This window comes from Antechinus flavipes, chromosome 4, assembly GCF_016432865.1.
Source record: "Antechinus flavipes isolate AdamAnt ecotype Samford, QLD, Australia chromosome 4, AdamAnt_v2, whole genome shotgun sequence".
Taxonomy (NCBI): Eukaryota; Metazoa; Chordata; class Mammalia; order Dasyuromorphia; family Dasyuridae; genus Antechinus; species Antechinus flavipes.
In genome coordinates, this window is record NC_067401.1 from 474,576,224 (window position 1) to 474,596,613 (window position 20,390).

Sequence of the window (20,390 nt, forward strand, 5' to 3'; positions counted from 1 at the left end):
CAGGGTCACATGGCTATAAGTATTAAGTGTCTGAGACTAGATTTGAACTCAGTTCCTCCTGACTCCAGTCCAGTGCTCTTTCCACTGCGCCATCTGGTGGCCCCAGTGGGAAAGTTTAAAAGAAGGGAAAGTTTGTGGAGATTGATAATTTCTGTTCTGGACATGATAAGGTTGAGGTGCCCAATAAGAGGTTGGACATTTGACTTTAGATTTCAGGAGAGAGATTAGGGCTGAATCTGGGAATCATCTATCCTGAAATGATTATTGATGAGACAGTAAGTGAGAGAGGAAAGAGGCAAAAAAGAGCCTTGGACTGAAGCGTGGGGAATACCCACGATCATTGTTCTCCACCTGGATGGCAAACCAGCAAAAGGGACCGAGAAGGACTAGTCGGATCAAGAGGAGAAGCAGGAGAGAGCAGGGTCAATACAAGGATGTCCCAGAGGGGGTGACTGATCAGCAGCTTCGAAGGCTCATTACCCAGGGCCCAAGGGAAGAGTCGTTCCATTTGGCGATGAAGACTTCATTTTGGAGAGGACAGTTTTGGGCAAATGCTAAAGTTGGAAGCCAGATTTCAAAACGTTTAGAAGTTAATGGGAGGTGGGGAAGCAGCAACATCCAGTGTAGACGGTCTCTTCAAGGAGTTTAAGAGTTCTGCCTCCAGGTCTGGCCAAGGATAACTATGTGACTATCGGGTCCTTGCAAACCCCATTCCTGAATCAGATGCTCGGAAATGTCTGGACTTGGAAGTCCTCCCTCCTCCTGTGTTAGTTAACTCTAGGTCCCGTAAGGTGTTCCCCCTCCGCCCCACTCCCCAGTCGGGGCCCTGCAGAAGTCCCTCGTGAGCCGGCTAGCCGGAAGCCCTTCTCAGGCCCGCCCCCTTTACCCATTCTCCTAATAGACTGAATGAAAAAGTGACACTTTTCGTGGCCGGTATTTTTCAGGACATATATGGCTTCCACCACCCCTCATTTTATACTGGCTCGTGCCTGCCCTCGGTCTTTCTTCTGGTCCCACGTCCCTGGGCGGCTCCAATTGTGCCCCGCCCTCCCCACTTTAATTGTGACCCCCACCCCCTGCTGCAGCTCAGGTTATATAGATGGATGGAGATGGAGGGAGCCCGATGAGTCATCCAGTGCGCTCTGGAGAAAGCAAACGAAGCGAACTTGGGTAGCGGGAGACGTCTCAGAAGGTCGTGAATAGCGCCGATGTCAATTCAGAAGCATTAAAAAAAGGAGAAAAGAAATGGGGCCGGTAGCTCCTCCGAGCCGGGGGTGATAACAACAGCAATAATCAAACAGTAAACATTAATTAAATTCGGCTCTGTTGAAGGCAATGAGTGCTGTTAATAATTGCTGACATTTTAGAGCCGCTTTGTAGTTTATCGCCAGAATGCTTCCCTTTTCTAATACACGTCTAAAAAATTCTCAGTACCTTTTGTTTCTCTATTATCTTCATAATAGAGTATCTCCTACCTCACAGGCCATCATCCCTCATAACAAAAGTGGGTTTTTATTCATCTATTTTTAATTTTTTTAATTTACAAAGCATCTACATGGGTAATTTTTCCAACATTGGCCCTTGCAAAACCTTCTGTTCCAAATTTTCCCCTCCTTCCCCCTCCCCTCCCCCAGATGGCAGGTAGTCCCTTACATGTTAAATATGTTGAAATCCATGCATAACAAAAGTTTCAAAAAGAAAACATTTGGGCAAAATCAACCGAGCTATCGGCCCTGACTGACAGTCTGTGGAATACTCCACACCTTAGCTGCCCGCTTCTGCAGTGAAGGGATAGGAGATCATTCCCTCAATCTTCTCCTGGGCCGAGGTTATGCTTACGTAGCGTTTGGTTCCAGTTGTCTCATTGTCATCATTATTTTCAATCTGTGTTGCTGTTTGCTCTTTTCCTGGTTCTGCTTGTTTCCCTCTGTGTCTGTTTAAGTCCTTCTATGCTTCTCTGTAGTCGTTCTATCCATCCCTTACTGTTCTTCCCCTGATGTTCCATTCCGTTCGTGTACTGCGTCTTGCTAATGGGCATCCACTTCATTTCCAGTTATTCGGGACTAGAAAAGGGGATGATCTCAATGTTTTCATGTACGTGGGACTTTTCTTCCGATCTCTGTTGTCTTTCAAGACTCATACATTACTCCTTTTCTCTGCCTTCTTCGATGGGGACTTTCTCTCTCTTTCTCCCATATGGCATTCCCTCCATCTTCCATCTCCCATCTCGGCGCCCTGACACTGGTGCTTCCCTCAACCTTGAAATGCCCTCTCTCCTCCCCTCCACCTCCTGGAATCCCTCTCTTCCTTCAGTCTTCCATACTACCCTCCCAAACTCTCATCTTTGTTGTTGTCTAGTCATTTCAGTCATGTCTGACTTTTTGTGACCCCATTTGGAGTTCTCTTGCCAAAGGTTGGCCATTTTCTTCTCTAGCTCATTTTGCAGATGAGGAAACTGAGGCAAATACGGTAAAGTGACTTGCCCAGAGTCACACAGCCAGTATGTATTCCAAGTCCAGTGCCCTATGCATTGTACCATGTAGCTGCCTTTATTTCTTCCTCTTTTTCTTCTTCTTTCTCTTCTTCTGAATTTCTCCTGTGTATATTTCCTTTTCTATCTCTGTATCCCTAGTTAGTACCTGTTACACAGTGGGTACTTAATAAATGCTTGTTAATTCATTGACTAGTTGATTGGGATGCTTGCCCGCCAGCGAGATGGCTGTCATGAAGCAGCTAAAGGTCTCTACAATTAAAAAAAAGGGGGGATTTAATTTTCCAGCCTGATTCTGCAAGATAACAATGAGGGAAAGAATCAGGGTTCAGTTCATGTGCCTAACAAAGGTGCAGAGATATCTTGGATACTTTTTTCCAAACTGCAAAGCATTTCTCTTGCAAATGATCTGTCAGGGAGATGGTGTGGGAATCAGTGGGAGCCAATGTGACTCAATGGATGAGCACAGGATTCAGAGGCAGAAAGTCCTGGGCTCAAACCCCTCCGTAGGTACAGATCCCCATGTGAACACAGGCAGATTATCTCACCTCTCTGTCATTGTCCTTATCTGTAAAATGGGCATAATAATAGCTGGCATTTGTGTGGGACTTTAAAGCTTTAAGGCTCTTTACAAATATCTCATTTGTCTTTTTTTTTCTCTTTTTTTCTGAGTCATTTGGAGTTGTGACTTGCACAGTTAGGAAGAATTAAGTATCTTGAGGCCAGTTTCGAACTCAGGTCCTCTTGACTCTATTGTAGCATCTGGCTGCCTCCAAATAACTCTGGGTGGGGGATGATGCTGTTCTATCACCATTTTACAGATGAGGAAACGGAGGCAGGCAGAGATTAAGTGACTTGCTGAGGATTGCAGAGCTAGAAAGTGTCAGATCTTCCTGGCTCCAAATCTAGCTTTGTTCATTTTGCCAACTAATAGCCTCACTGGGATATCAAAAGGATCCAATGAGATATCATCAGGCAAAGCCCTTTGCCAGCCTCAAAGTCCCAGAAAAAGCTGCCAGCACTTACTGTGAAGTCAGTCCCATTTTAGGGATGCGGCCGCTGAGGCTTTGGGGTGAGGGTCATGGTTATTGACTAGGCTTTTCCCTCCCAGTGGCTCCTTCTGCTCCATCAGTTGGGGTTGGGGGCCCTGACCCAGTTGCAGAGGCATAGCCTGGAGGGCCCCCTCCTCCTGAGCATCTGCTGGAGTGGGGGAGATGCCCGAGCCCAGAAGAAGTCAGGAGGGGACGAGTAAGATCTCCTTGAAGACTCCATGACTGTTGGAGCTTGAGGTAGGAGGAGGAGAGCCAGCCAGAACCCAAGATGAGACGGCCCCGGGGAAAGATGGCTCCAGGAGTAGGGCCATGTTTGTCCTGCTGTCCTGGTGGGAAAAGAGCACTCACAGAACTTCTGCCACCTTCTCCCCATCTTTACTCTGCCCTTTGGGACCAAACAAAATAAGTCTCCTCCCTCTTCCCAATGACAGCTCTTCAAATAATCGAGCCCAGCCAATCAGAGCTCTCATGAGCTTCCTCCCCTCCCTCCCCCAGGAGCCTTTAGTCAATCTATAGATGACATAATTTCTGTCTTATCTTCATCCTGGTCTGGATTCAACAAGTATTTATTAAGCCCCTACTATGTGCAAAGCCCCTACTATGAATTCCAAGACAATTGAATTGAATTAAGGTAGAAAGAGGATCACAAGTAGTTTGGGAAGAGGAGCAGAGGATGATGTGGAAGGAATCAGTGAAGGCTTGCAACAGAAAGATAGGGACAGAAATGTCCATTCTTTAATCATTAAGAACCTACTATGTGCCAGGCATCATGAAGTGCTCAGGATACAAAGATCACAGTTAAACAATTCTTATTTTCCATGTTTTCTCATGGTGGGTGTGGGGAGGGACAGGGAAGAAGCAAAGATAGGAAAGGAGGGGAACCTTCCCTTTAAAAAATTTTAATTTAAAAATAATAAAGGTAAAATCACAAAACCAGAAAAAATAAAAAAAATTATTAGAATCCCTTAAAAAAAAAAAAGGAAACAACTTTTTAGCTCTCTAGGAATTGATGGTCCTTGCCTTCTCCTCTGGTGTTAGCTTCCATCCACTATGTATGTATCCAGTAGTAATAATCCATGTCCCTGGTGACGGTCCCATTCAAATGTCACTAGCTGCTTTTTTGCTGCCAGTTTTGCTTTTTCTTACTGCCCCTGGGCCCGGCGTGCTGACCAGAACACTAACTACTTGTGAATTGGCTGAGTTAGCACGTCCTTCTACTAGGGGTTTGGGAGGGGATGGGAGGGAACACACAAGATATAGGTAAAGAAGCAAATGCTAAATGTGTGTAAGGGACTGTATTGTGTTTGCTGAGAGGGCCAGAAATTAGATGCTTGGGGGAGAGCAACTTGAGGGCCACAGATAATTCTTGGGGAACCCCGGAGAAGTCACGATATTCCCATGAAGAATGGCCATTGCTCCTTAGCAAAGGCAGTGAGTGCCGTGCTCCTCCCTCCGTGGGCCCCTTCCCTGGGACTCTGAAGCTCCTCCTTGCAGCCAGCCTCAGATTCATGGATCTTTTTTTTTGCCTCATGGGAAGTGGGCTCCTAAAGCTGCCTGGGGAGGGAGGCTCGGGGACGAAGGCCATGTGCACGTCAGCATCCCGGATGACACAGTTTCTTTCCCCAAGTAGCCAGTGAGTCATGCCTCTTTCTCCCTTTTCCTGTCTCTTGTTGGGTTCTATTTCTGTCTCTCATCGGGGGAAGGGATCGATGGAGAGTTTAAAAATAAAAGGAGGCAGACAAAGCTCCGGTGTGATCCGTAGGGCACCTTCTCCCCCCGTCCCCCCAGATCCCTCTCCCCTCCGGGACCCTCGCTGACAAGGTGGGCTGGGCTCTGCTCTGGACTCTGCTTCTCTGGACAGCTCAGGGAAGCCTGTTCTCTGCTCGGAGGTTTTGTTAAAATTCTATGAGACCTTTATCCCAAGGGGCCTCCCTCCTCCACGGACCGGTCATCTTGCCACAAATTCAGCTGGTGCACAGGAAGAGCACTGACTGAAATGAGAGGATCTGGATTCAAATCCTACATCTGCCCCGGATGAGCTGTATGAGCCTGGACTCCTCCTCTATAGCATGAAGACATGGGCTGCATTCCCTCCGAGGGCCTTTCAGCTCTACATCTGTACAGTGGGAGTCAGCCATGTTTACACTGAGTACCTGCCCTGGCCCAAGGCTGTAGAAGCACTTGGTCGGTGAGGCGGAATCCACACAGATGTCAGGAAAGGGACCGAGGGATTTTTCAGTTGGAAATTTCCAGAAATCATCAAGCCCAAATGTTCTTCGTCTTTTGTGAGTGTCATAAAGCCAAAATTCTTAAAAACAAAAATAAAACAAAACAAAACAAAACAAACAAAAAAAACCAGTTCATGACCCGCCCCCCATCCCACTATCCCAAGGTTCTTGCCTTTTAAAAAGTCATGTGTCCTGATTTATTTTGTGTTAATTTCACCTTCATTTCTCCATCTGTCCCCCTGTTCCGGATAGCCTTCCCTTTGTTTTAACAAAAAAAAGTTAAAAAGGTGGGGGGCAGTTGCTAGCTCCTTGGCCACTGCCCATCAGTTGATGCTAATTAAACTTTTAATCTAAAAAATAAAGAAAGCAGAGAGAGAAGCAGTTTGATTAAAAAAAAAAAAAAAACAAGCAACGTCTCTGTCATGTCTGGCTATTTATGCCACATCCAAAAGACCCCACATCTGCAGTAAAGCCAGGGTCATACATGTTCTCAGGTCTCCTGAGTCTAAGCTTCTGGTATAATGGATTAACTTATAATATGTATATATAATACATATTATATAATGGGTTAATTATTATCTTTTATTTTTTTTTCTTCTTCTAGTCTTTGTTTATTTTGTTTACTTTATTCTGCTGACTTCACTCTGCCTCAGTTCATTTAAATCTTACTATGCAGGGCAGCTAGGTGGATAGAGCACCAGCCCTGAAGTCAGGAGGACCTGAGTTCAAATCTGGTCTCAGATACTTCCTGGCTGTGTGACCCTGGGCAAGTCACTTAACCCTAATTGTCTCAAAAAAAAAAAAAACTTTTCCTACACTTCTCTGAGTTTTAAGACTCACTTATGAATCACCTCCTATGGGAGGTACATCCTCCCACCCCAAACCCCTAGAACCAGTGCCTTCCCCACTAAGGCCTCTGTAGTTTTCTTGCATGTGTCCGTTTTTATAAATTATCTCCTCCATTAAAGGGCCTTGAGGGAGGAGACAATGGTTTTTTGGGGCAGGGAGAGGGAATATTATAAGCATTTAATATGTGCTTCTTATTTGATTGAGGCTTAATAGTCATTGCTACTTACAGCATATTTTTTTCTGCATTCAACCATATTCTAATGGGCAGGTATTTTATTTCAAATTCTTTGGTACCACAAAAAAGCGCTGCTGGGAATATTGTTTATCTTTAAATTCCTTGGGATAGACACTTAGCAGTGGGATTGCTAAGTCAAAGAGCATGGATATTTTTGTCACTTTTCCTAGCATAATTCCAGGTTGACATTCAGAGAGAGTAGAGCAATTTCCATTTCTATCAAATAGGACCGCAATCTGCAGATGAGGAAATTGTGACCCAGAGGAAATTGCCCAAAGTCACACAGTTATAGTAGTAAGTGGCGAGATCTGAATCTACTTCCAAAAACTTCAGAGCTGATGCTAGACAGCAGACTAGCCAGTTCTGAAGGGCAGAGAACAAAGGCTGAGGAGAGAAGCAGTCTGGCCAGTACTGATTGGGAGGTGGGATGGGGACAATTTGATTGGGGGGGGCATGTTAAATAGGATTGGGGAGAGACAGAGAGAAAGAGAAAAAGAGACACAGAGAGAGTCAGAAAAAGAGAGAGTGAGACAGAGAGAGAGAAAGTGTGTGTGTGTGTGTGTGTGTGTCTGTGTGTGTGTCTGTGTGTCTGTGTGTATGTCTGTGTGTGTGTGTGTGTGTGTGTCTGTGTCTATGTGTGTGTAGGCTTCAAACTGAGATGATCTCTAAAGTGGTATATTGGATAGATTCCTGAGCTTGGAGTCAGGAAGAAGCCCCTTCTTGAATTTAAGTTCGACGCCAACATTTAGGAGGTTGTGTGACCACGGGCAAGTCATTTAACCCCATTTGCCTTGGTTTCCTTATCGTCAATGAGCTGGAGAAAGAAATACAAACCATTCCAGTATCTTTGCCAAGAAAATCCCAAGTTGGGTCACAAAGACTGAACAATAACAATATCTCTTCCAGCTCCAACTCCCATGATTCTTAGTCTCAGAAGCAGTCATTCAATTAACTTGTTTATTAGGAGCAAGGTCCAGACTTTCTGAAAAGATTCCAGCGGCTCAGGGAGCTCAGGGCTCAGGCTGTCTAATTATAAGGTACTTTTGCAGGTGAGAGAAGGGGATCTGCAGAGTGGATTGAACGGTGGTTGGGGTAGTAATTCTTGAACTCCCTGCCTCATCATAAGGAAGAAAATGTTCTTGTAAAATAGAAATGAGAGCTGCTTCCATAAAGGAATTGGACTTGTCCGATGCATTTACCCTGTGATGACGTCCACTATACTATATTTGTGGGAATAAATATAATGGCTGAATGGCTGAATAAATGAATGGATGAATTCCAAGACTGATGCATGAACATAGATGGTAGGCAGGAAGGAAAGAGGCATTTATTAAGTACCTACTGTGTGCCGGGAGTTTATACTTTATATCTCATTTGATCCTAACAACAATTTTAGGAGGTGGATATTCTTATAATCTCTATCTTACGGTTGGGGAGACATAGCAGGCAGAAGTTGAGTGATTTGCCCGGAGACACGCAGCTAGTAAGAGTCTGAGACCAGCTTTGAACTTGGATCTTTCTGGCTCCGGGCCACCAGGGCCTCCTCACTGCACTTTCTGTGGGAATGAATAGATGAACACATGAATGGATAGAGGCTTACCCGAATGCCTGGGGAAATGGATAAAGGAATGGATACAGAGATGGATGCTTATGTGGGAGCCTGCACGGATGCATAAATATATGGGCGCATGCATGGAGGGTGAGTGAACACACTGACAAATGGATGCATCATGAATTAATGGATATATATGAATGGGTTGCAATGTCTTAGACAACCCCAGAGAATGCCCCGGAGCCTAAAACTTGCCGGCTTTTTCTCGTTCTAGGACACGGCTGGACAGGAAAGGTACCGGACTATCACCACTGCCTATTACCGCGGTGCGATGGGCTTCATTCTCATGTATGACATCGCCAACGAAGAGTCCTTCAACGCCGTCCAGGACTGGTAGGGAACCTGCGTCTGCACCCTTGGGCTCGATGCCGCGGGTTCTAGGGAGGGAGAAGCAAGGTTCTTTTATTAGTTAAGATGTACAACCAGCCCACACAGCCTTTAAAAGGAACTGCTTCCTCCTTCCTGGGCACGACGGCTGGCAGAGTGGAATGGCGGGAGCTGGGCCGGGCTGGGCCCCAAGTCCTCCTTTGCTTTGCCCTAACATCCTCGTATCCTTGGGCAAGGTGTCTCTCTTTTCTGGGGCCTGAAACGATCTAATCCAGGCTTTTAAGGACGAGGTTCTTTGCCAGAAGCTGAGGGAACAAAGACAAAATGAAAAGGTCCCTGCCCTCCAGAAGCTCCCGTTCTAGTCTGAGCCTCTCCCTCTGTAAGATAAGGGTAACGCACTGTGTCACTAACAGCTACCATCACCAGCCCGTGAATGTGGCATCTCCTCAGGGCCAGTCCCTGGGCTAAGTAAGCATTTTACCAATATATCATTTAATCCCCAAAATACCCCTAGGACGGAAGTGCCATTACTATCCCCATATTAGAAATGAGAAAACCAGGGCAGACAGAGGCAGAATGACTTACCTGGCTGGGAGTATCTGAGGCTGGATTGGAACTCAGGGCTTCCCAATCCTACTGTTAGTACCCTGTCCACAGCTGCCTCTGCCTTCTCTATAGAACTGTTGTGGGAAAAGGGTTTTAAAGCTCACAGCATTATAGAGACGGCACCCCAGGATCCTTCCATCAAACGGACTCTCTGGGGAACTTGTATGGTTCCAGATCTAGCATCCCAGCCCCCGAGAGCTTCCAATTAGATCCCAGGAGAGCACTCTGAGGCCCAAAGAGATCAAAGTGATAGGGGTGGATGAAGCTGTTAGTTCTGGAACCAGGAAATATATGAGATCCCCAGACTACTATGACTATGACCACTACTACTGCTACTAGCTTCTTTCTTTCTTTCTTTCTTTCTTTCTTTCTTTCTTTCTTTCTTTCTTTCTTTCTTTCTTTCTTTCTTTCTTTCTTTTCTTTCTTTCTTTCTTTCTTTCTTTCTTTCTTTCTTTTCTTTCTTTCTTTCTTTCTTCTTCCTTCCTTCCTTCCTTCCTTCCTTCCTTCCTTCCTTCCTTCCTTCCTTCCTTCTTTCCTTTCTTCCTTCCTTCTTTCCTTCCTTCTTCCCTCCCTCCTTCCTTCTTCCCTCCCTCCCTCCTTTCTTCCTTCCTTCCTTTCTTTTTTTCTTTTTCTTTCTCTTTCTTTCTTCTTATCCTTCTCCTTCTCCTCCTCCCCCCTCCTTTTTTCCTCCTTTTTTTTCTCCTTCTCCTCCTCCTCCCTCTCTTCCCTCTTCTTCCTCTCCACTTCCTCCTCCTCCCTCTCATCCCTCTTCTCCCTTTCCTCCTCCTCTTCCTCTTCCTTCTCCTCCTCTTCTTTCTTTCTCCTCTTCCCCCTCTCCTCCTCCTCCTTCTTCCACAATCATCCACCACCACCACACATGTATATAACATCTTCTCCGTGCCAGGCATCGTATTAAGTGAGCACTTTATAAACATCATTTCTTGATTAAGGGGGAAGCTGGCCCAGGTGAGCATTGGAACCTTCAGTGCCAGCAACCCGTTGGGGCACTAGAGGCCCCGGCCCTGGCCCCTCATGCCATCCGGGTCACACTTCTGTCCTCTCCTGCCCAGAGTCTCATCTCTGGAGCTCTTGGTCCTGGCCCAAACCTCATAATATCTGTTCAATGCCATTTGCCAACATCATGGAGGTACATCACTGGGAGGACACCATGGGTGTAAGAGAGTGAGAGTTAGGGGCAGGATTCTAGGGAGCTTCTTATTATTTAGGGTATGGTTAGAGTTAAAAGTCCTATTCTAGGGTTAGAACCACCACCATCCCCAGTGTCTCCCTTTCCTTCCGTGCTCAACTCAAATGTCTTCTTGAATAAGTGAAAGAAAAAGCACCTACTATGTGCCAGGCATTATACTCAAATACTAAATTATGCTAAATCCTATGAGTAAGCTACAAAAGCCATAGTCTCTGTTCTCAAAGAATTTATATTCTCTCAAGGGAGACATCCAGAATGAAAGACTGAAGGAGTATTTATTGAGCACTCTTGAACCAGGTATAGCGCTGAGCTCTGGGATACAGACACAAAACAAGATAGCCCTGCCCTCCGGGAGCTTACATTCTTTCAGGGAAGACAACTGTTTATATAACAGTATGTGAATGAAAAAGATCTGAAGTGCTTTCCTTGTGCAAAGCACTGTGCTAAGGGCAGGGGAGACATCTAAAAGCAAGACTATGCCTGCCCGCCAGAAGCTTACATTCTAATAGAGGAATAGTGACCCGGAAGCCTGGATGATTCTTACTGGTTATTCTTGCTTCCTCTTCTCCAGTCATTTCATGCTCACTTATCTTTGTGCAAACATTGTATTTTTCCACTGGGCTATAAGTTCACTGAAGGGAAGGACTGTTTTGTTTTTGCCTCAATGTTCTAGCATAGTACCTGACACATAGTAGGTGCTAAATAAAAGCTCACTGAAGGGAAGGACTGTTTTGTTTTTGCCTCAGTGTTCTAGCATAGTACCTGACACATAGTAGGTGCTGAATAAAAGCTCACTGTTCCAAGCTACTAGCTCTGGTGACCTTTCCCATGATGACTCAGATCTCACCTGGTACCACACTGATTTCAGGTGTTACTGCAGGACTGTCTCTACCCCCCACTCCCAGCTGAAAAAGGAGACCAGAATGCCTCTGTCAGGGAAAACACCAGCTCGCGTTTTTAAAGGGCTTTCTCCCCAGAGCTCTGGGCAGGGGGAGCGCAGAAGTTCCTGTCCCTATTTTACAGAGGAGAAGATTGAGACCCAGAGAGGTTAGAATACGTAACCATGGTAACATGGCCAGTGAGTGTTGAGTCAGGATTTGGGGACAGAGGGGTCTGGGGAAGCTCTTTGGCGTCCAGGCCCGAGCGCGCCCTCTCTGACCCCCCCGTCTCGCTCTCCTCCAGGGCCACCCAGATCAAGACCTACTCCTGGGACAACGCCCAGGTCATCCTGGTGGGGAACAAGTGCGACATGGAGGACGAGAGGGTCGTGCCCACTGAGAAGGGGAAGCTCCTTGCCGAGCAGCTGGGTACGTGTGCGTGCATGGGTCGGCCCTGCGGAAGGGGAAGGAGGCCTGGGGAGGAAGCTTGCCCAGCTCTGAGGGGCGGCCCTGCCACCCAGCGGCTCTCAGGCTGCCCAACAGTCTGCCAGGGCCCTGGGGGTGGGGGCCAGCGTCCACTCAGGCAGAGGAGGAGAGGGTGAGGAGGGAGGCAGGGGTGAGGAGGGGGGAGGCAAGGATGAGGAGGAGGGAGGCGGGGGTAAGGAGGAGGGAGGCAGGGGTGAGGAGGAGGGAGGCAGGGGTGAGGAGGAGGGAGGCGGGGGTGAGGAGGAGGAGGCGGGGGTGAGGAGGAGGGAGGCGGGGGTGAGGAGGAGGGAGGCGGGGGTGAGGAGGAGGGAGGCAGGGGTGAGGAGGAGGGAGGCGGGGGTGAGGAGGAGGGAGGCGGGGGTAAGGAGGAGGGAGGCAGGGGTGAGGAGGGGGAAGGCAAGGATGAGGAGGAGGAAGGCAAGGGGGAGGAGGAGGGAGGCAGGGGTGAGGAGGAGGGAGGCAGGGGTGAGGAGGAGGGAGGCAAGGGGGAGGAGGAGGGAGGCAGAGGCAAGAAGGAGGATCACAGATTTTAGAGCATTGAGGAGGCTAGGGATTCTGGAAGGTGGGCCAAAAGGAGAAAGGGCATTCCAGGCATAGGCTTAGCAAAGACTCGGAGGCAGGAAATGGATTAATCTGTGTGAGGAATGGAAAGGAGGCCATTTTGGCTAGACCAAAGGCTCCTCCCAGAGAGGAGCAGTGTACACTAATGCTGGTGAGGCTGGCTGGAGGCTGTGAGAGGCTTGAAATTCCCAACTGGAGTGAGAGAACCCCCGGCTCTCAGCAAGGGCTGGAGAGTTACTATTTGCTGAGTTTTAGATTCCGTGATTATTTGAAAGGGTCTCAGGGCTCAGTGAACGCGAGCCGCCCGAAGCCTCAGGCCCTCTGTGACTTGTCACAAACAGCCTGGTGGCCTCCGGTGACGGGGGTCTCGTGGCGAGGGCCACTCCAGGGGCAGCGGCCCCTACTCGGGGCTGGGCCTTTCCCACCCACCCAGACAGTCCTACTAATGGGCTCATTGTCTGCACGCTTTAGTCGCTGAAGGTTTCCCTTAATGAAGCCATGGGAAGGTTCTGGCGGGCTGGGAGGCAGAGGAGGGCCCGGAGGGCCCCGCAGCAGCATCAGTGGAAGGGCCAGAGAGAGGGGAGAACATGGGTGCGGAACTGACCCGAGAAGCGGCCTGGGCTTCGTTAACTCCAGCCAGTATCTTCACTAGGACATCCAGTGCACATCATCCCCAGAGGCCCTTCTGTCTCCCCCACCCCCAATTCCTTTGCCATTTTCCTCTTCCAAATTCTGTCCTTCCAAGCCCCGCTCAGGTCCCTCCCAGGAAGTTTCTGTAGCCCTGAAGCCTTGTCGGTCTCCTCACTCATTAGCGCCCATCAGTCCTAAATAATTACAGCTTTCTCTGTGTCCTCATCTGTAGAACAGGACGCCGAGAACGCCTACGTGATGGGGCCAGTTTCTAGAACCCAATCAGAGCGGGCATTTGGAAAACACTTTGCCTACTTTTGCATACATATGTCAACGCTACTATTGCTGTTATTATCATTACTATTATCTTATTCTCATTTATTTCAAAGGAGTCCCAGTAGAATCGGCCCCTGGGCCAAATTACACTCCTTTTATTCTGTTTTGAATTTTCTAAGGGGGTTAATAATAATAATTGAACATTTAATATAAACTCAGGGAAGGGAAGGAATAAGCATTTATTAAGCACCTACTATACAACAGGCACTGACCTAAGCACTTAAAAAAATGATCTCATTTGACGATTAAAAAAATAGAATAAAAGTAAAACTCTTTGAGATTTGCAAGTTATGATTATTACAGTATGAGGCTCTCCATTACCAGCCATCTCTGTGAGAAAGATGGAGTGGGGGCCATGTGACAGCAGACAGGGCATCGACTCGGACAGACCCGGCTTCCGGTGTGACCTCTGACACTTAGCAGTGAGCCTGTGTGACTCTAGGCAAGTGAGTCTTGGAGCCTTTGTTTCCTCTTCTGTAAAAGGGAGGATGATGAGGACACCTCTCAGGGCTGACTATAAAGATCCAAAGAGATACCACAAGGAGCTTCGAAGAGTAGCTGGGATGGGTTCGCACAACAATAGCCTAGTGGGTACTTGTGGGGCCCTAATTGGACGTGGGGGCTTTAGCAAACCTTAGAGCTTTGACCAAGGCTGGCTCTATGACCTCTGAATCTTTCTCCTAAGGCCAATGTGGCAAAGGGACTAAAAGCAGGAAAGGTTCTGTTTGGGGTTAAAACAATGACAGATACCTGTGAACGATGGAGAGTTGGGAGGGAGGGCTAGGCAGGCTCATTTCCTCTGAGTTTGAACCAATGAAATCCACAGCCAGTTGTGATCATTATTCTGAGGGTCCCACAACTCTCTGGTCTAGCCAAAATGGAAAATAGTTCCTTTCCATTTCTTACACAAATTAATCCATCTCCTGCCTCCAGGTCTTTGCTAAGCCTGTCCTCTCTCCTCCCCCTGTTTCATCTACCCTCTTTATCTTCCCCCTCTTTCTTCTCTTTCTCCTTTTCTTCATTTCCCCAACCCTGTTGTTCTCCCTTTTTTTTTTTTTTTAAACATTTGGGTTTAATGACTTGCCCAGGGTCCCACAACTAGTAGGATCTGATGTTGGATTTGAACTCAGGTCCTTCTGATTCCAGGGCTGGTGCTCTATCCACTAAAGCGCCACCTAGCTGCCCTTCATCCTCTCCTCCTGGTCCAAGTCTTCTCTCTCTCTCTCTCTCTCTCTCTCTTTCTCTCTCTCTCTCTCCCTCCCTCTCTCTTTCTCTCCATGTGTATCTCTTTTTTCTCTCTGTATATCTCTCTGTGTCTCTTTCACTGTCTGTCTCTGTCTGACTTTCTCCATCTCTATTTCTCTCCCTGTCTCTGTGTTTCTCTCACTCTCCTTTCTATCTCTCTGTTTCTCTCTCTTCTTCTGTCTCTGTCTCTCTGACTTTCTGTTTCTCTCTCTCCTTCTTTCTGTCTCTATTTCTCTCTCCTCTCTCTCTGTTTCTCTCCATGTCTCTGTGTTTCTCACTCTCCTTTCTGTCTCTCTGTTTCTCTCTCTCCTTCTGTCTCTGTCTCTCTCGGTCTCTGTTCCTGTCTTTTTCTTTCTCTGTCTTTCCTATTCCTGTCTCTCTTTTTCCTCTCTCCTCCTTGCCCCTAGTTTTTGGGGGGTTCCTGCTTCAGGTCACAGCTGGACTGGATGACAGCTTCTATCTCCTCCAAGTTTAGGCTGCTCTCATATAAAATCCCACTCTTAGGACTTTCCTTTACAAAGACCCTGGGAAAGGAAGGATGTGAGTGTTCTTGTCACCAATTTGCAAAGAAGAAAATGGAGACTGAAGAGTATTTAATCGGGGCCAGCCCGAGAGTGTCCGAGCTGAGGTCCCAGGCTCCCGAGCAGCTCCTACTGGACTCGGGATTTATCACCCTTCCTGTCTTGCTCTCCCCAGGGTTTGACTTCTTTGAAGCCAGCGCCAAGGAGAACATCTGTGTCAGGCAAGTCTTTGAGAGGCTGGTGGATGTGATCTGCGACAAGATGTCCGAGACCTTGGACACCGACGCTGCCCTGGCCAGTGGGGCCAAGAACACGCGCCTCACGGATGCCCCCCCACTCCTGCAACCCAACTGCTCCTGCTAGGCCCAGCAGGCCACACTCTTCCTGCTCTCTGGGAACTCTTCCCACCCCCGCCCCCCATACCTTTTCCTTTCCCGTGAAACTCTTCCCACCCTTTGCTGACTCAACAGTTCTCATGCGGACCTCAGTTATCTCTTCTATAAGTGGTTCTGGTAGATTCTGCCATTTGTGTTTTGGGTCCTGGAAAATATGATGCTCTCAACCATTTGTAAGTGGGCCCTGCTTTATAAATGCCCTTGAGTTGGAAAGGACATTGGCCCCCTCCCTCCTAGTTCACAAAAGACAGAACCCCAAATCACCTGACTAAGAAGTAGCATAGCCAAGATCTGAACCCACTTCTTCTGAAGCCAAAGTAAATGAATGGTCTCTCTGTGGTGCTCTCCGTAGCACTGTACCACATCCTAGTGGAGTTAGACTATTCGTTTAGGAAAAAAATATTTCCCATTTTACAAAAGGCTTCACCTCAAGGTTTGCCCTGTGAAACATCCTTTACGGTTGATTACCTCCCATGAGGGCCATCCACATGTGGAGAGGGACCTGCACAAAATGAACTATTTCGCATCCTATTCCTTAGTGAGTTTCTTTCTTGGTTATCCTGAGAACCCTAACCCTGTCCCAGAGTACCCCTGGGGCTTGAGGGCAATAGGGAGAGCACTGATCTCTGGGAGCCTGGAAATACAGGATCAGAGACTTCATACTGGAAGGGACCTCCAACAGTTATCAAGTCCAACCTGTTCATTTTCACAGACGAAGAAACAAAGGCCCAATGAGGGTAGAACTGGGAAAGAAATGGCTCTTTTAGGAGAGACAGTAAAAAAAAAAAAAAAAAAAGACTGGATTTGAGGTCAGATCCCAGACCTAAATTGAAATCCTCAATTTCCTATTTCCTGGATCACTGATCTTGGGCAAAGCCTTTCCTCTGGGTGGGCTCAGTTTTCTCCAAATGAGAGACAGGACTAGATGACCTTTAAGAACGACTGTGGTCCTAGTAAGGATGAAAGGAGCCCAGATTGGATCCGATGCAGTTTATTTCTTGATGGTGGTTTAATGATTTTTCTGACTCATCTTCAAGGTTCCATTGTGAAAAAGAGTGAGAAAGGAAGTGTTTCTGGGCTGCTGATTTTTTATCTTTTCCTTCTGCCTGAAACCAATTCACCTCCATCCAAAATTCAATTACCAGTAAGTAGCCGACCCCTTCTCCAACAGATCCGATCTTGGAAAACCAATCCCAATGTGTCTGTTCTAAGACACATAAGGAGGCAATATAGTATTCATGCTCCTGGAAAAGTGGGCAATTAAAATAAATCCTAGAATTGCTTGATCTTGATCTTGATAGGACTTGGAGGACCTATCAAGATCAAGCAATTCTAGGATTTATTTTAACTTAATTTTAACTTAGTCTGTATCCAACAAAACTCCCCTCTACCCAAGTGACTATTCAGAATGCCAGTAGTGAGTGGTGAGCCCTCTACATTAATAGATGGCACACTAATAACTTGCCCAGGAAAGCAGGCTTTTCCTCCTTACCTGGTGGCTCATAATTTAGGGGCATTTGTACTATGACTTCAGTCTCCACGTGGCAAAAAGGTGGGTTAGATTGGAGTGTGTGACTAGAAAGGATTAACCCACATTATATACTGTATCCCCATGAGGCAAGTTCATTTGGGTGTTGGGTGAGGATTCATTCCAAGCCAAGAAAAGGCTGGAAAAAAGCAGAGAATAATATGAAACTGGAGAAAGGCTTCTTTTGGTGAAGGAAGTAGAGTGTCTTGGAAATGGTTACCATCACCCACCTAATTGATAGTCCTTTAAGAGGGGCTCATGGAAATGGTGAAGAAAGCATGGGAGTTAGGAGTCCCAACTCAGCCAGTGACTTGCTCTGTGGTCTCTGGACACTTCCTTCACCTCACTGGGCCTTAGTCTCTCCTCTATGTAACGGTAGAATTGAGGTGAATGATTTCTAAGTCCTTTTCCATCTCGGACATGAAATGCACCCTGTCCCATCTTGAGCAATCTATGACTCCAGGGTCGGCCAAACCATCATTTATTAAGTGCCTACTATGTGCCTGGGGGTGCAAAAGTGAAACAAATGGTCCCTGCCCTTGAGAAGTTTGCGATCCAGCCAGAGAAGATGTTCGGATATAGGTGTATACACCGCGCTTTGAGGAAATGCAGAAGGCAGTTGGGGGAGACTCTCGCAATTAAGGGGCTCAGGAAAGGTTTCATAAAAAGATGGCGCTTGAGCTGAGCTTTGAAGTTAACCAGCAATTCTGAAAGGTGCAGGTGGGAGAGAGTGTGATCTGGCCTGTTCCAAGTCACGGAGGTGGGAGATGGAGTGAACTGGGTGAGAAACAGGAAGGCAGCCGTAGGTCATCTGAGACTGAGCTAAGCCATCAGTCCTGTCTCTACAGGAGCCTTATTCCAGTACTTGGGGTGGGGGGGGGAGAGGATCATTCTAATTTGGTCAAAAAGAGACCCCAAACTCTCATGTTGAGAGGACCTTGCTCTGGAGCTGTCCAAGGTCCTGCCCGGAGTACCTGGGACTCTCAGTAAAAAGCCAGGGGCAGGGTGTGAGGAAAGAGAGGTGTTGAGGAGGGGCAGCCATGTGGCCCTTATTGCTAACATGGCCTAATCACTTGGTTTATCTGAGTCACAGATTTCCCTCCTGCACAACACAACGCCGAGACCATTTAGATCCAATGGGAACCTTAGACATTATGTAGTCCAAGCCTTTCGTGTTACAGAGAAGATCCAGAGGGACTGATTCAATAAACTTCAAAATCAACAAGCATTTATTAAGCACCTACTACACGCCAGGCACTGAGAATAAGATATAAAATAATCTGTGCCCCCAAGGAGTTTGGGGAGACAACATGGGCCCAGGATAAGTAAATACAAGATAAATTAAGGAGAGAACACTAATCATCAGGCAGATAAGGCTTCTGGATGGAGGTAAAGGAATTGATTTCTGGGAGGTGTTGAAATGACTGATCCCGAGGTCACATGACTAATAAATGAGGGAGCCAGGATTTGAGTATAGGTTCTCCGACTTCTGGTCCAATTGTTTTAAGCAGCACCTGGTAGAAAGTCAGTTCAGTTCCTTTTGGGGGGCTAGAAGAGCTTACTAATCACAGAGTGTACATGCTCCTGGCTTTACCTGAATTATTATACCTTATGAAATCTCAGGATTGAAAGCACCTAAATGAAATTGAGCATTTCCTTCATTTATTTAAAAATATGATTTGCCAAACTGGCTACCAAAGGGATCCAGAACATGGCAGTTAAAACAAACACCTCCCTCCCCCTCTTAAAAAAGAACCTGCATTAGGACTCCTTAACTTTTTTTTCCCACTCACTGCCCCTTTTTGCCTGAAAAAAATTTGTGATCTTGGGTATACAAGTGTATAAAATAGGTACACAAAACAAACATTAATAATCATCATTTTGTGCCCCCCACATTCATTTATGAGACTCCGTGTCACAACCCACAGTTTAAGAAACTGGAAACTAGAGGATCTCTAGGATTCCTCCCAGAAATAGTTCATTTTAGTGGGAAGAGGACCAGAACGGGAGTTATGGGTGCTGAGTTCAAATCCAGATTTTCTCACTAGCTGTGTGGCCTTGAGCAAGTAAAAGCTCCTCTGGGTTCCTTGTGTATAAAATGAGGGCGTTGGACAAGACAGCCTCGGAGGTCTCTCCCAGTTCTGGAGCTATGATCTTATGACTTCCTCCCTAATTTCATTTGATATTTCCCCACAATCCTCTGTAGTCAGGGGTTATCTTCCTCATTTCACAGATGAGAAGACTGAGGCTGGGAGGCATAGAAGGGGTGGCTTGTGCAAAATGGACCCTGGCTATCCTGATTCCGAGTCCTTTGCCCTCCGCTAACACCTTCCCTGTGCAGTGAGTGCCCTTATGCCTAGGACTCACAAGTGCACTAGTCCTGCACCTTGGGATTTTATCTGGTCCCCTTGGGGTTCATGCTTGGTATTCAGCAGCCTTTGAGTCTCTCAAATAAACAACTGGAGGGGACATCCAACTGAACCCTGCAAATGGGTCCTTTGGGGGGGAACCTTCACCCGGGGGCATGAGAAGGTGAGCATTGTATCTGCCTGGGAAGATTCCCCTCCCCGTCCCCCCGTCCTTGGCTTGCATTTGCCAGCATCCTTCTGTCTAACACTCTGTGACCTCCGCTCATTCATCCTCCCGCAGCTAGCATCCTTCCGACTCCATCCCGCATCCCAGAGCCACATCCTGCCCTCAAAAGGAGCGGCCAGCGGCCAAATGTGCAATACAGTATTGGATTCTTGTGCTGTCAGTGAACTGTGTCTCCATGCGTGTAAATATAAACCAGTTCCTCATTTATTGTTGGATGTCACTCTGTGGCTGTTGTTAGCTTTGGGGTATGGAGGGGGGTAGGGTGGGAAGGGCCGAATGGTCAGAAACGTGCAGCGGGGAGGACCCAGAAAATACTGGAAAATAGACCAACCTACAATGTTCAAGAAGAATGTGAAACTTGGGAGAAATCAGAGCAGAGATTGTCAGGGCTGCGAGGAACCTTAGAACAGGGGATGTCAGAGGTGGCAGGGGACTTAGAACAGGGGATGTCAGAGGTGGCAGGGGACTTAGAACAGGGGATGTCAGAGGTGGCAGGGGACTTAGAACAGGGGATGTCAGAGGTGGGAGGGGACTTAGAACAGGGGATGTTAGAGCTGGGAGGGGGCTTAGAACTGGGGATGTCAGGGCTGGGAGGGGCCTGAAAACAG

The 20,390-nt window shown here is 47.3% G+C and overlaps 1 protein-coding gene across 1 annotated transcript in view; it reads left to right on the forward strand.

Annotated features, from left to right (window-relative positions):
- RAB3B (RAB3B, member RAS oncogene family) overlaps positions 1 to 19,989 on the forward strand; it is a 54,004-nt gene extending 34,015 nt beyond the window's left edge. The window contains exons 3-5 of the mRNA XM_051999702.1: positions 8,682 to 8,800; positions 11,790 to 11,914; positions 15,440 to 19,989. Coding sequence (XP_051855662.1) covers positions 8,682 to 8,800; positions 11,790 to 11,914; positions 15,440 to 15,627 — 432 coding nt within the window. The 3' untranslated portion in view covers positions 15,628 to 19,989. The remainder of the gene's footprint in view (positions 1 to 8,681; positions 8,801 to 11,789; positions 11,915 to 15,439) is intronic.
- The last annotated feature ends 401 nt before the right edge of the window (positions 19,990 to 20,390 follow it).